We start from the raw sequence: 13,892 nt of genomic DNA, 5'->3' as shown, positions 1-13,892 counted from the left end.
AATTATATTAACAACTCAGCAAGCCCGGCAGTATCTATGGAAAAGAGTACAGTCGACTGTATGAAGGGGCTCAGCCTGAAACATCAACTGTACTCTTTTCCATAGATGTTTCCTGGCTTGCTAAGTTCCACCAGCGTTTTTTGTTTGTTTGTGTGTGTGTGTGATTTTCAGCATCTGCAGATTTTCCCTTATTTGTTATTTATATTTAATATTTTTGCAGAACTCGGAGATGGGTTGACCAGCTGCCCTGAAGATGAAGTCTTGCAACCTAGTGATGACTGCTTAGATAGTGCCCTGGATGAATCTTTGCTTGAAACTAACCCTATCCAGTCTCCTCTGCAAGTGTTTGCTGGCATGGGTGGGCTTGCACTCATAGCTGAAAGGCTGCCGATGTTGTATCCTGATGTTATCCAGCAAGTAAGATATTTGCTAATGTATTTGATAATCATTTATCACTCATCTGAGATGCCAATTAAGTTACAGTTGTTCAAATGAAATGTCAAATGGAATTAACATACCCGTTTTATGACTTTACCCAGTCTGATTAAAAGCTTCCATTTCCAGTTGCAGAATGCCATACTGGCATAGCATGCTAACATAGTGATAATACCATAGAATATAGGCGTTGATCTTTCCAGTTGATGATCCCTGGTACTATGCCCCTTGGAAGGAGGGGAAGAGAAACCTAGTTCCAACAGTCCTGAATGAGGTTTGAGAGAAAGTTCAGAGTCGTGCATCCCTATGAGCAGGATAGGTGTGGTTTAAAGCTAATTACACAGCATGAACCTGTGAAGGTGAAATTAAGCAGTTGTTCAGGCTGGTGATACGAATCCTGATATAAGTGGCTTTGCTGTATGACTGTTAGCTGGTTTATTGTTTTTTCAAAATGCTCTGTTCCATTCCATTAGAAGTTTCAACATGTTCCAGTTTTTTGAAGTGTTTAATCAGCAAAATAACTATTCTGTAGAAAATACTTTCCTGGGAATTTGGTTGAAACAGCTCAATCCTGGCCCTTCATTCCTACATGGTTCAAGTTCATTTGTCATAGTTTGCTCACGCTACAAGTTGACTTTTTGCTGTCTACCCCTGAATTCTTAAGTGATAGCATCATGATGGTCCCCACTTGATTCCCTGTAGAAAGGGGCATTATCAATTCAAAGATAGAATGCAATTCAATGCTGGTCATAAGTTTTTGAGTCAATGAAATTGTACAAATATATTAGAGCAATGTTGAAGTGAAACACTTTTGATATGTTTGAATCTTTGAATGTTAAATTGGTCCTATATGGTAAAGTGAATCTTTTAATCAGAGGGCTTTAAATTGTAGGACAGCTGAGATTTCATTCAGTGCACTGGATTTAAGTGATCAAGCAGAAATTATAGAATTTATGATTGCCAGAAGAGTTTGAGCCTTGAGAGGAATATCTGTTTAAACTGAGAAATTACTAATTCTGCTTGTTTGAGTTCAGTATTTGTCATAAGTTATTAAACCAACTACATGACAGAATTTACTATCATTTAACTATTTGAATTTAGTTGCATTTCAAGTTGAAAATCGAATGGTAAGGTAGTCTTACAGTTGACTTTAGATGTTGATAGTAAATACACAGCCAATTTCACAATAATTATCAGCAAATATTAACTCTGTGCTCTTGCGGCATTCATGGACCGAGTTTGCATTGTTTGGATTGTGTTAAATGAACAAGTGCAGGGCAAATATTTGAAAATAAAGTCTGGTTTGAGTTCTATATTCAGCAGATTCTTAAGTATTAATTCAATACAGAATGGGAAATAATTTGGCCAGCTCTCCTTTCCACTTAGTCCTGATGCAGGTTTTTGACCGGAGACATCAACAACTTCTTTCCTCCCACTGATGCTACTCAACTCAGAGTTCTTAACAGCAGATTGTATGCCTCTCCAGATTACAGCATCTATAGTCTCTTATGTCTCCTCTGTTTAAATCTTGTTCCATATTTATTCAACAGAATGAAATTTTTCAATTTTTACTTTACTCTCGTTAGGTGCTTGTAAACTGAAGCTGTGCTTGTCCTAAATACTGTATCTTTCATTTTGTGTGCCATACTATGGAGTTATCTATAGATTTTCTACTCTGCTCCACAAAATCGCATACTGCTGCGAGAATTATTCAATTACCTTGCAAGTAATGTATTCTCCACACTTGTATGATTTTTACTTAAGTCCTTATTGACAACTCTGCTACCAGTATCAGCAGACTTTTCATATTTTTGCTTGCCCAAAACCTTAGGCTTGTATCAGTCATATAGATTATTTTATTGTAATTATAAAAAAAAGTATTACTATCAGAACTGCTTGTCCTGTTGTACCACATTTTTAGTTTCTGCCAAGCTACCATCCTGTCTCTTTATTGGTTACATATTTGCTGAAGGACATCTTGATTTATCTCGTGCCTAGTTTAAAATTTGACAGATGCATCCATTGTCACTAATTAGCATTACCAACTCGTAAATTTACTACTGGCTTGCTTAGTTTTGTGCAAGATTTCAAATTGCTTCTACTAAACAATTTAATACATTGGGATAGAACAAACAGTATTTACAAAATTGTCTAATTTGTTGCTTGAATGTAAGACTCACCATATTTACTGCTAAGACCTTTGTTAGCTGATGGGCAATCATCATTCAGCTAGGGTCCAGTTTGACGGATTTTACTTAATTTAAAAAAAATGAAAAATCATGACTCTATCATAATTCAAATGATTGATATATTAAAGTTTGGTTTTAGCACCTTCCATTTGTGTGTTTAGGTGAGTGCTCCGGTGGTAACATCGACTTCACAAGAAAAGCCCAAAGACAATGAACAGTTTGAGTGGGTCACCATAGAGCAGTCTGGTGAATTGGTTTATGAAGCCCCTGAGACAATAACTGCAGAGCCGCCACCAATCAAATCAACTGTCCCAGCCATGTCTCCCATCCCAGCGCATTCTCTTGCAGCCTTTGGACTCTTCCTCCGTTTGCCAGGTTACGCAGAAGTACTCCTCAAAGAACGGAAGCATGCACAGTGTTTGCTTAGATTGGTGCTCGGAGTAACCGATGATGGTGAAGGCAGTAAGTATCGTTATGTATATTTTTTTTCTCCATTATTCTACCTTTAATAATGTAATCAAATGATCACTTAGCCTGAGTTTCTCAGTGTTTCTCTTCTTTGAATATTCATAAGCCAAGGGCTACTAAAATGATATTTTTTCCTAGGCAATGTTTAGACCATCCTCGAATTTATAAAGTGCAGATGCTGGAAATGTAAAACAAAAATAGGAAATAAAACAGATGTAGATAGGATAAGTGAGTGGGCAAGGGTCTGGTGGATGAAGTACAATGTTGGTAAATGCGAGGTCATCCATTTTGGAAAAAAAATGGAAATGCAGATTGTTATTTAAATGGTTAAAAAAAATTGCAGCATGCTGCTGTGCAGAGGAACTTGGGAGTGTTTGTGTATGAAGAAGGCAAATGGAATGTGGACCTTCATTGCTAGAGAGATTGAATTTAAGAGCAGGGAAGTTTTGCTGCAAATGTACAGGGTACTGTTGAGGCTGCACCTGGAGTACTGTGTGCAGTTCTGGTCTCCTCACTTGAGGAATGGTATACTGGCTTTGGAGGCGGTGCAGAGGAGGTTCACCAGGTTGATCCCAGAGATGAGGGGTTTAGACTATGAGGAGAGATTGAGATGCCTGGGGCTGTACTTGCTGGAATTCAGAAGGACGAAAGAAGATCTTATAGAAACATAAAATTTATGAAAAGGATAGATAAGATAGAGGCAGGAAAGTTGTTTCCAATGATAGATGAGACTTGAACTAGGGGACATAGTAAATTTAGGATGGAGTTGAGGAAGAACTGCTTTTCTCAGAGAATAGCGAACCTGTGGAATTCTCTGCCCAATGAAGCAGTGGAGGCTAACTCAGTAATTGTGTTTAAGACAAGGTTGGATAGATCTTTGCATAGTGAGGGAATTAAGGATTATGGGGAAAAGGCAGGTAGGTGGAGATGAGTCCATGGCCAGATCAGCCATGATCTTATTGAATGGCGGAGCAGGCTCATCAGGCCAGATGGCCGACTCCTGCTCCTGTTTCTTATGTTCTTATGTTAACTTCATCTGGATGAAGGTTAACTCTTTTTCTTCTCCCAGATGTAACCTAGTTTGCTGAGTATTTCTAACGTTTTCTGTTATCGTGAGCTTTGGTACATCTGAGTTTGAGAATGTGAAATCCAAACGTAGAAGCGCACAGAAAATCGGTGAAAATGGCTGAAGGGGAACACCTATTTGTAGGGCCACATATTGGCTTCATTGGCCTGCTTATATCCCAAAAAAAGCAAGTCATCCTCGATCCTGGGGGAGCAACCGAAAATGATAATTAAGGCAATTACACTTACGTGACCATCTAACTGACTAGTCCATATGTCCAAAGGCATAGGTTAATTGGTCACATCGGTGTGATTGGGCAGCATGGACTCATTGGGCTGGACGGGCGTGTTAGTATGCTGTGTCTCTAAATTAATAAAATAATGGTGCACAGTCACTAGCTCTTTTAGAAAACTGCATCATGTTACGAGCAAATGGCAATGTGAGAAACATTTGCTTATACAGCAGGTAGTTATTTGTTCACTTTGCAAAATTTGAACATTTATAGATAATAAAACCTCCAGTTGCTGAAAAAGAATTTTAATTTTAGTAATTGAGAATCCAGTCATCAAGACAGTTTTTTTTAAAATCCTTTTCATTTTCTCTTTAATTTTCAGGTCACATCCTACAGTCCCCATCAGCAAATGTTCTTCCTACACTTCCATTCCATGTTTTGCGCACTTTATTCAGTACCACCCCATTGACTACTGATGACGGCGTTCTCCTCAGGCGGATGGCTTTGGAGATCGGAGCAATTCATCTTATCCTCGCTTGCCTGTCTGCACTAAGTCACCATGCCCCTAGAGTTCCCAATGCAAACATCAACCAGGCAGAGGTAACTAATCTAAGATTGTAAATCATATTCACAGTCTAACTGTATTTATTCAATACAGTTCTAATATTGTCAATAGAAAAAGTGGTTTTACAATCTGAACAAGGTGTGAAGAGTTAATGTACAAATGTTACTATTTATCAGCATCTACTTAAATTTGTTTTCTTAATTTGTTATAGGTAAGGTACTGCAGTATATTGGATAGTATGTTTTTATTTTAATTACTTTCTCCAAATGATTGAGTTCTCTATGTAATTTTACAAAATAGTTTTAATTATGGTTATAATTTTGCATGTAGGCCTCTCCGAGGCTTTTTCTCATAAGAGCACAAATTTTAATTCTACCACAGCATTAAATCTGGATGAATAAACTCTTCTCAGGCTTCTAGCCAGGTAACTTTTCTTGAAGATGCCAGAGTTTGTGATCGAAATGTTGGTTCTAATTGATACCTGGAAGTCTGGGAAGAGTTGATTCGTCATATATACTAGGAAAGCAGTAGATTCTTTTTAAAATCTGGATGTTTATTTTTGAATACAGCTCTCACAGAACAATTTAGGTTGTTGTAAAAATAGCTGTTCTGATCAATGATCTGAAATTGACTTTATGGCCTCATTCCCAGAGCCTATCACCCCACTAAACTCCACCTACTTCAACCTTGACCACAGCTAATGGCTGTGGTCATTCGGGAGAGGGTTCTGAAAGTTTAGAACCTTGTGAAAAGGGATATTTGCTTGGGAGTTAAGTAGCCAACCTCTTACACTAAGATGATGCCACTTCTTTTTCCCTGACTTCCCCAGCAGCGAAGTATACTTTGTATGCCATGTCAAGCTATTCAAGCTTGTATGTTTCAATGCTCTCACTATTAAGCACCTGGGAGCTAATGTCTTTTTCTGCTTCATCTTTTCTCATAGGCAACCACCTCATCCCATGTATTAAAGCTAGTGAACCTTTTCTGCACTGTTTCTAAAGCAAATATATCCTATATTTTCCATCAGTCCATCCTAATGTATGACACTTACTGTGAGCAATAAGGTGTAGCACTTTGCCAAATACATTTTGGAACTCCAAAGATACTTTATTTTTCTATCCTGCTGACTATATTTCAAAAAAAGCCAATGTTGTAGTGATGTGCTACACGCAGCGATGAAATAACGACATGGAGTCAGTGAGCTGCAGTTGCAAAAGAGGTTTATTCAAACTTCGCGGCCTCGCTTTAAAGCCTTCCTGTTCCCACCCTCCCCGGGCGGTAATGCTGTAGGGGGCGCATATTCACAGTCCCGTCACGCGCGTGGGCTTTTCCCCTTGCTGGTGAAGCAGGCTTGGCGCCCTCTTTGGGACCGGCCTCAATGTCGGCGCGCGCCACTTTGTGAGCCAGTTCAAGTGCACTGGGAAGTGGGTCGCCACAATGTTAAAGTTGTTTAACACTTTAAAAAAAATTGATAATAGGCAAGTAGGACCAAATGGGGTACTTATGGTGTATAAGAAATGCAAGGGAACACTTAAAGAAGTAAAGGAAGGCTAAAAGAAGGCATGCAGTTACTCTGGCAGACAAGATTAAAGAAAATCCTAAAGGATTCTACAGCTATGTTAAGAGCAAAAGGATTGCAGGGGACAGAATTGGTCCTCTGAAAGATCAAAATGCTAATCCATATGTGGAGCCAAAAGAGATGTGGGAGATCTTAAATGAATTCTTTGCATCTGTATTTACCCAGGAGACAGACACAGTATATAGAAGTAATGCAAAGCAACATCAACTTCATGGACCCTGTACAGATTACAGTGGAGGAGGTGTTTGCTACCCTGAGGAAATCAGGTTTTCCCTTGGATCCTCTGGGAAGCAAGCACAGAAATTGCCAGGGCCCTAGCAGAGATATTTAAATCACCTTAGCAACAGTAGAAGTACCAGAGGATTGAAGGATAGCCAGTGTTGTTCTGCTGTTTAAAAAAGATTCTAATCATAAACCAGGAAACTGTAGGCCAATGAGTCTGATATCAATTGTGCCAAAGTTATTGGAAGGTATTCCAAGAGACCGGATATATAAGTATTTGGATAGACATGGACTGATTGAGGATAGTCAGCATGGCTTTGTGCATGGTAGGTCATATCTAAACAATCTTGTAGAGTTTTTTGAAGAGGTTACCAGGAAAGTTGATAAAGGCAAGACAGTGGATGTTGTCTACATGAACTTTAGGAAGGCATTTGACCAGGTCCCACACGAAAGGCTAATCAAGAAGGTCTAGTTGCTCGGTATTCAGGATGAGGTAGTAAATTGGATTAGACATTGGCTTAGTGAGAGAAGCCAGAGAGTGATAGTAGATGGTTGCCTCTCTGACTGGAGGCCAGTGACTAGTGGAGTGCTGCAGGGATCAATGCTGGGTCCTTTGTAGTTTGTCATCTGGATGATGATGTGGTTAACTGGATCAGCATATTTGCAAATGACAATGTAATGGGCAGTGAGGAAGGCAATCGTGGTTTGCAGAGGGTTCTGCATCAGCTGAAAAAAAAATGGGCTGAAAAATGGCATTTGGAATTTAATACAAACAAGTTTTGCACTTTGGTAGGACCAACAGTGAATAGCTGAGCACTGAGGAGTGTTGTAGAACAAAGGGATCTGGGAATACAGGTCCATACTTCATTGAAAGTGTCATCACAGTTAAATAGGGTCGTAAAGAAAGCTTTTGGCAAAAATCAAAGTATTGTGTACAGGAGATGGGATGTTTTTGTTGAAGTTTTATAAGACTTTGGCGAGGATTAATTTGGAGTATTTTGTGTAGTTTTGGTAACTACCTACAGAAAAGATGTAAATAAGATTAAAAGAGTACAGAGAAAATTTACAAGGCTGTTGCTGGGACTGGAGGATCTGAGTCATAAGGAAAGATTGAATAGGTTAGGACTGTATTTTTTAGAACCTAGAAGAATGAGTGGAGATTTGATAGAAGTATACTTTTTCTACTGAGGTTGAGTTGGGTGACAACCAGAGATCATGGGTTAAGGGTGAACGGTGAGAAGTTTAAAGGGAATGAGGGGAAACTTCACTCAGAGGGTCATGAGTGTGGAATTAGTTGCTAGGAAAAGTAGTGCACATGAGCTTGATTTCAACATTGAAGAGGAGTTTGGATAGGTACATGGATAGTAGGAGTATGGAGAACTATGGTCCGGGTGCAGGCCGATGGGAATAGGCAGTTTAAATAGTTTCAGCATGGACTAGATAGGCCAAAGGGCTTCTGTGCTGTATTTCTCTGGCAATGACTCTAAAACTATGTTGTCTATGATCAATCGTATTTTGCAAGTTTAAGTATTATGTTTACCAATTTCTTAATGGATTCTGCATTATTCCAAAAAACTGATTTTGGACTATCTAATCCATTGTTTTATCTCTCCCTCACAAAGAAGAGGAGAACACGGAACATATTAGACAAAGTTGATGAGCTACAGACATCATCAACTAATTATGATTACAATGCAACAGCAATAACAAAAACATGATTACCAGCAAAGAGTAGGAATCAATTCTGAATATTCCTGAATGCAAGGTATTCAGAGAAGATGGGCATAAATGCAGAGAGAATGATAATAATAAGGAAATGTGTTGCTATGCTGAAATGAGATTGGGTTGTCGAAGGGCAGAAATTACCTGTTTCCAAAATTAAAGAGCAATACTGTCTCTTGTAGAGGTTGCCAACTGGTGCTTACAAACTTGCTTGGGAATTGTGTACAAAAGCCACAGCTAGTGATAACAAAGGACAATAACTTTTCAAATGCAGACTGATAGTAACATCTTAAGTGTGATGGGGAGGAATTGAAATGTGAGTGTGCAAACTTTCGTGGTCAGCATATTACTGGCCCATTAGAGGGAAGTGGCATTGCTGGATGTAGCTTTGGTAAAAGAGTTAGTTCATGTGGATAAAGTATCAGTGCAAAACATCTCAGAAGCAATAATCATAACAGAAGGTTTAGAGTAACTATGGAGGAAAAAATGGATTAGTCCCAGGTAAAATATTTGATTGGACATGAGCCAAATTGGCACAGGTAACTTGGAGTCTAGGTTTTTAGGGAAAAAATATGATTGAACAATGTAAGGTCTTTAGGGTGGAGATATTTCAACTACTGCTCAAGTGCATTCCTAAGATGGAAAAAGGAAGGAAATTTAATCCCAGAGTTGCTTGGGTAACCGAAAGTTCTGTTAAGTAAAGCGGGGGGAATAAAATCAGATGAAGTCAAATTGTTAACATGAAGAACTTGGCTGATTTCTGAAAGTTCTTTGAGGTGGTGGAAAAATGCGAAAGTAAGCTGGGCAAAAAGGGAGAATAAGAAAAGATTGGGAACAAGTATAAAGGAATCCAAAAGGTTACAACCAGAGAAAGGGCTGTGAGAGCCCAGGCAAAGGAGTCAGACCAAAATATGTCAAATATTTATAGCTGAGACAATAAATGAGTGTTTTATATCAGACTGCCAAGGAAGATTGTTGGGAAAATCTCAACCAAGGAAAATGACAGGAAGAATTGTTCCTGTGGCAGAGATAGCTGAGTGTACCTCCCTTTGAGTCTCTTGTGATTCTGTGTATTGGAAGCTTCATACCAGGCTGTGATGCAGCCACTCAGAATGCTCTCCACTGTACATCTGTAAAAATTTGCAAGTCTTCAGTGACGTACCAATTCTCCTCAAGTTCCTAGGGAAGCAGAGAGTGAAGCAGTATTGCATAAGAGACCTGAACCAGTTGGTATGCATCCTGGGTTGCAGAAGGAATGTCAAAAAAAATTTGCAGAGGCTGTAGCCATAATTTTGAAGTCATTTCTAGATTTGGGGTTGGTGACTCAGTATCAGAATCGGTTTTATTCTCACTGTCCTGTATTTTGCAGAAACAACATAGTCAAAATACATAAAATTACTATAAATTACAAAACAGTAAAACAAAAAAGGAATAATTGGATACTGTTCATGAACCATTCAGAAATCTGATGCGGAGGTGAAGAACCTGTTCCTAAATCTGAGTGTGGGCTCTTATGCTCCTGTACCACCTCTCTCCCATGAAATGAGGGCATGTCTCGGATCCTGTGGGTCCTTAATGATGAATGCTCCCTTTTGAGGCACTCCCTCTTGAATATGTCCTTGATTATGTGGAGGATTGTGCCAATGATGGTGCAGACTTAGTGGACAACCCTCTGCAGTCCTGTGCATTGGAGCCTCTGTGCCATGCTGTGATGCAACCAGTTAGAATGCTCTCCACCAGAAAATTATGGCCTTTTTGTCTTAATAAAAAGGGTATACAGATAAATCCAGTAACTATTGATCAGTTGATTTCACTTTGGGGAAATTCCAGTAATGTTAAACGGGGACAAAATAAGCAGTCAATTGTATAATTATGGGCTGATTAGAGAAAGCCGAGTGCATTTGTACAGCTAGATCTTTGTTTTTCAAGTACCTGGGGGGAACGAGGAAGATGTGATTGGTGTATTTATGGACTTCCAAAAGGCATTTGATATAGTACCACATGACAGGCTTGTCTTCAAGTTTTGAAGGTCACTGTCCTAAAAGAAAGTAAGAGCAAAGTGAGAAGCAAAAAACTGTGTGCTAGAAATGTTTGCTGGACTGAAGAGAAAGGTCCAGTGGAGTTTCCCAGAGGTGCATGCCAAGAAATAATGTTTACTTAAAAATATTTATATTTATACTTTAGATTGGGGAACTTTCCAGGTTTGCAGGTGATACACAAACCTTAGAAGGGTCATGAACCAAGTAGCATAGAATCATGCAAGGTTGCCCGATTGGATGGATAAGTGTCAGATGAAGATTAATGCTGAGAAGTGTGATGTTTCACATCTTAATGAGAAAGCAAGCAATTCTAAACTGAGCAGAGACATGTATTTGGAGAATGTGCTGTGTTCACTGAAATTGACAGATCAGGATGAAAATGATGGTAGAAAAGCATAAAGAATTGTGTGTTTCATAAACAGAGACATAGAATAAAAACAAATAAATAGGCATTCGTTAGTCTCGAGAGACCATGGATTTGCGCCTTGGAAAGTTTCTAGGGCGCAGGCCCAGGCAGGGTTGTATGGGAGACCGGCAGTTGCCCAAGCTGCAAGTCTCCCCTCTCCATGCCACTGATGTTGTCCAAGGGAAGGGCAAGGGCCAATACAGCTTGGCACCGGTGTCGTCGCAGAGCAATTTGTCAAGGGCACAACACACTGCCTTAGCTGAGGCTTGAACTAGTGACCTTCAGATCACTAGACCAACGCCTTACTACTTGGCCATGCGCCAACACATAGAATATAAAGCAAAGGAATAATAGTGACACTGTAGAAGCATTTTGACCTCAGCTGAAATCTGGGTATCGTACTTTGGCAAGTTGTAAAGTTTCAGAGAGTGTGCATGTGGCATTAATCAAAATGGTTCTTGGATGACGGATGCAGTAATGTGGAATGACTGGAAAAGATGGGGTAGTTTCCTTGGAACAAAGGGAGTTGCAAGGGAATCAGAGATGTATTGAACATCGTGAAGGATACAGGCAGATCAGATGGAGAGAAACTGCTGTCATTGGCCAAGGCACAAAGGACCAGGATATGAAATGGAAAAATAACCAAAGCTGACATGAAGTAACACTTAAAGAAAGAGAGGTTACAGCTTGGATTGCCAGTAGTGGAGGCAGGCTCATTTGTAGCACTCAATAGGGAGCTTGAGCTGAAAGGAAAATATCTTCAGGAGTATGAGGATAGACTAGCTGCATTACTCTTTCATAGGACTAGTGCACATGTGATGGGCCAAATGGCCTGGTTCTCCCTCGTAACTGTTTTGTGATTCCTTTGCATTTACCATCTGATCTTGGTTAGTATAAAATCTATTTCTCTTTTTCTTGTTTCAGGTGTTAGAAACATAATTCCATTACATTGCATTATGGAATTAAAAATCCACAAAGATTTCAGTTCGTCTTTAATTCAGTTTTGATTTGTGTCTCTATTCTTATGATTACTACAAAATATTTCAAAGGAAACTATTTAGAAATATGAAAGTAGTTGTTGATAACTTTATTAACTGAAATTGTTCATTTTTAATAAATTTAACATTTAAATTCAACAGATTGTTGGTTTTATAACCTAGAGTAAGGGGATAATGAACTTGTATTTTGATCACTAACATCTGAAATAAGCACAGGCTGAAATAGGTTAATAGTTTGGATCTAATTAACATTCTGAACACAGCTATTGCAAAGTATAAATCCCTTTTGTCTGAGGGAAAGTGTCTGTCAAATCACAGGACACATCTGTTAACATGAATACTTTGAGTTGATGCAAAGGCAAAGTATTTTAACCATTCACGTGTTTCTCTTACCGCTATCAATTGTTTCTTTGATTAATGACAATTATATTTCTCCCCCATATAAAATAGCCACAAGTTTCCAGTACACATGCAAATTCTTCCACTGAAGACCAACAGTTATACTGGGCCAAAGGTACAGGTTTTGGAACAGGTTCTACTGCATCAGGTTGGGATGTGGAACAAGCACTAACCAAGCAGAGACTAGAAGAAGAGCATGTGACCTGTCTCCTGCAGGTATGCTGTGACTAAGTTGTTCTGAAAATTAGTTGAATCAGTGAGTTGCATGCTAATGGACATTATATCTTTGTATTTTGTTCTGACTTCTTCCCTATCATGGCCTTCATTCTGGCTGCATTCAATATAAAGTGAAAACTTGGAACATTTTTGGCATACATCTAACCTATACTTTTATCAATATTTCTGACTTTATCACTTTAGACTCCATTGAAATCCTCCTCCCGAAAATAGTAATTTTATCATCTCATCTTCCTCTCCACTGTTACTAGACAACTTTTCTTATTCATATGTTCCCTCAATGGCATTCAACACTGAAGTCAACTTCACAGAGATTCAACATTCCAGGTACTATGCAATGAAACTGCAAGGCAGATATTCAGATTCTGAGACTAATCTTCTCTTACCATCTTCCTCTCCCTGTTAACAATTATTGTGACCCATATTTTTATGGCTCATTCTAATAATAATAATGCTAGTTTGAAGTCATATGTAGTCCTACATGTAGGACCACACAGCTAATTGATCTCGTGCTTTTTACTGTCACCAACCCTGGAAAGAATAATAATGAGAAGTTGAAAACTACTGCAATTTCCAAACTTTCTCTGCAAAGTATTTCAGCAGATATTAGGTTTATTATTATAACAAGATGTGTGTCAGTGACAAAGACTTCAAAGCTCCATAGACTTCATTTTATTTATTGTGGAACAGGCCCTTCTGGCCCAATGAGCCGGACTGCCCAGCAACCCGCTATTTAACCCTAGCCTAATCACAGGACAATTTACAGCAATCATTTAGGGTCATAGTCATAGAACACAACAGCACAGAAACAGGCCATTTGGCCAATCTAACCTGTGCCAAAATATTATTTTGCCTCATCCCATCGCCTGGACCATAGTACTCCATACTTCTCCCATCCATGAATCTATCCGAATTTCTCTTAAATGTTGACATTGAAGTATCCCCTCATGTATACCTTAAACATTTCACCTTTCACCCTTAACCTGTGACCTCTAGTGCTAGTATCAGCCAACCTCATTGGAAAAGCCTGTTTGCATTTACCTTATCGATACCCCTCATAATTTTGTATACCTCTGTCAAATCTTCCCTGATTATTCTATGCTCAAGGGAATATAGTCCTATCCTTTTCAACCTTTCTCTATAGCTCAAGTCCTTAAGGCTTGGCAACATCCTTGTAATTTTTCACTGCAATCTTACTGTGTCTTTGCTGTAGATATATAACCAAGACTGCACACAATACTCCAAGTTAGGCCTCACCAACATTTTCAGTTTTTGATTACTATGAAACTTCATTATAATATCCCAACTCCTGTACTTACTACTTTGATTAATGAA

The 13,892-nt window shown here is 38.9% G+C and overlaps 1 protein-coding gene across 9 annotated transcripts in view; it reads left to right on the top strand.

Annotated features, from left to right (window-relative positions):
• Positions 1-13,892, top strand: part of birc6 (baculoviral IAP repeat containing 6) — a 246,679-nt gene that overhangs the window by 172,481 nt on the left and 60,306 nt on the right. For all 9 annotated transcript variants that reach the window (XM_073050528.1, XM_073050534.1, XM_073050532.1 and 6 more), the window contains 4 exons: positions 221-417; positions 2,786-3,086; positions 4,773-4,990; positions 12,372-12,536. In XM_073050528.1, the coding sequence (XP_072906629.1) occupies positions 221-417; positions 2,786-3,086; positions 4,773-4,990; positions 12,372-12,536 (881 nt within the window). The remainder of the gene's footprint in view (positions 1-220; positions 418-2,785; positions 3,087-4,772; positions 4,991-12,371; positions 12,537-13,892) is intronic.

The sequence above is a fragment of the Hemitrygon akajei genome, chromosome 7 (assembly GCF_048418815.1).
Source record: "Hemitrygon akajei chromosome 7, sHemAka1.3, whole genome shotgun sequence".
NCBI lineage: Eukaryota > Metazoa > Chordata > Chondrichthyes > Myliobatiformes > Dasyatidae > Hemitrygon > Hemitrygon akajei.
This window is presented reverse-complemented; position numbering and strand designations above follow the sequence as displayed.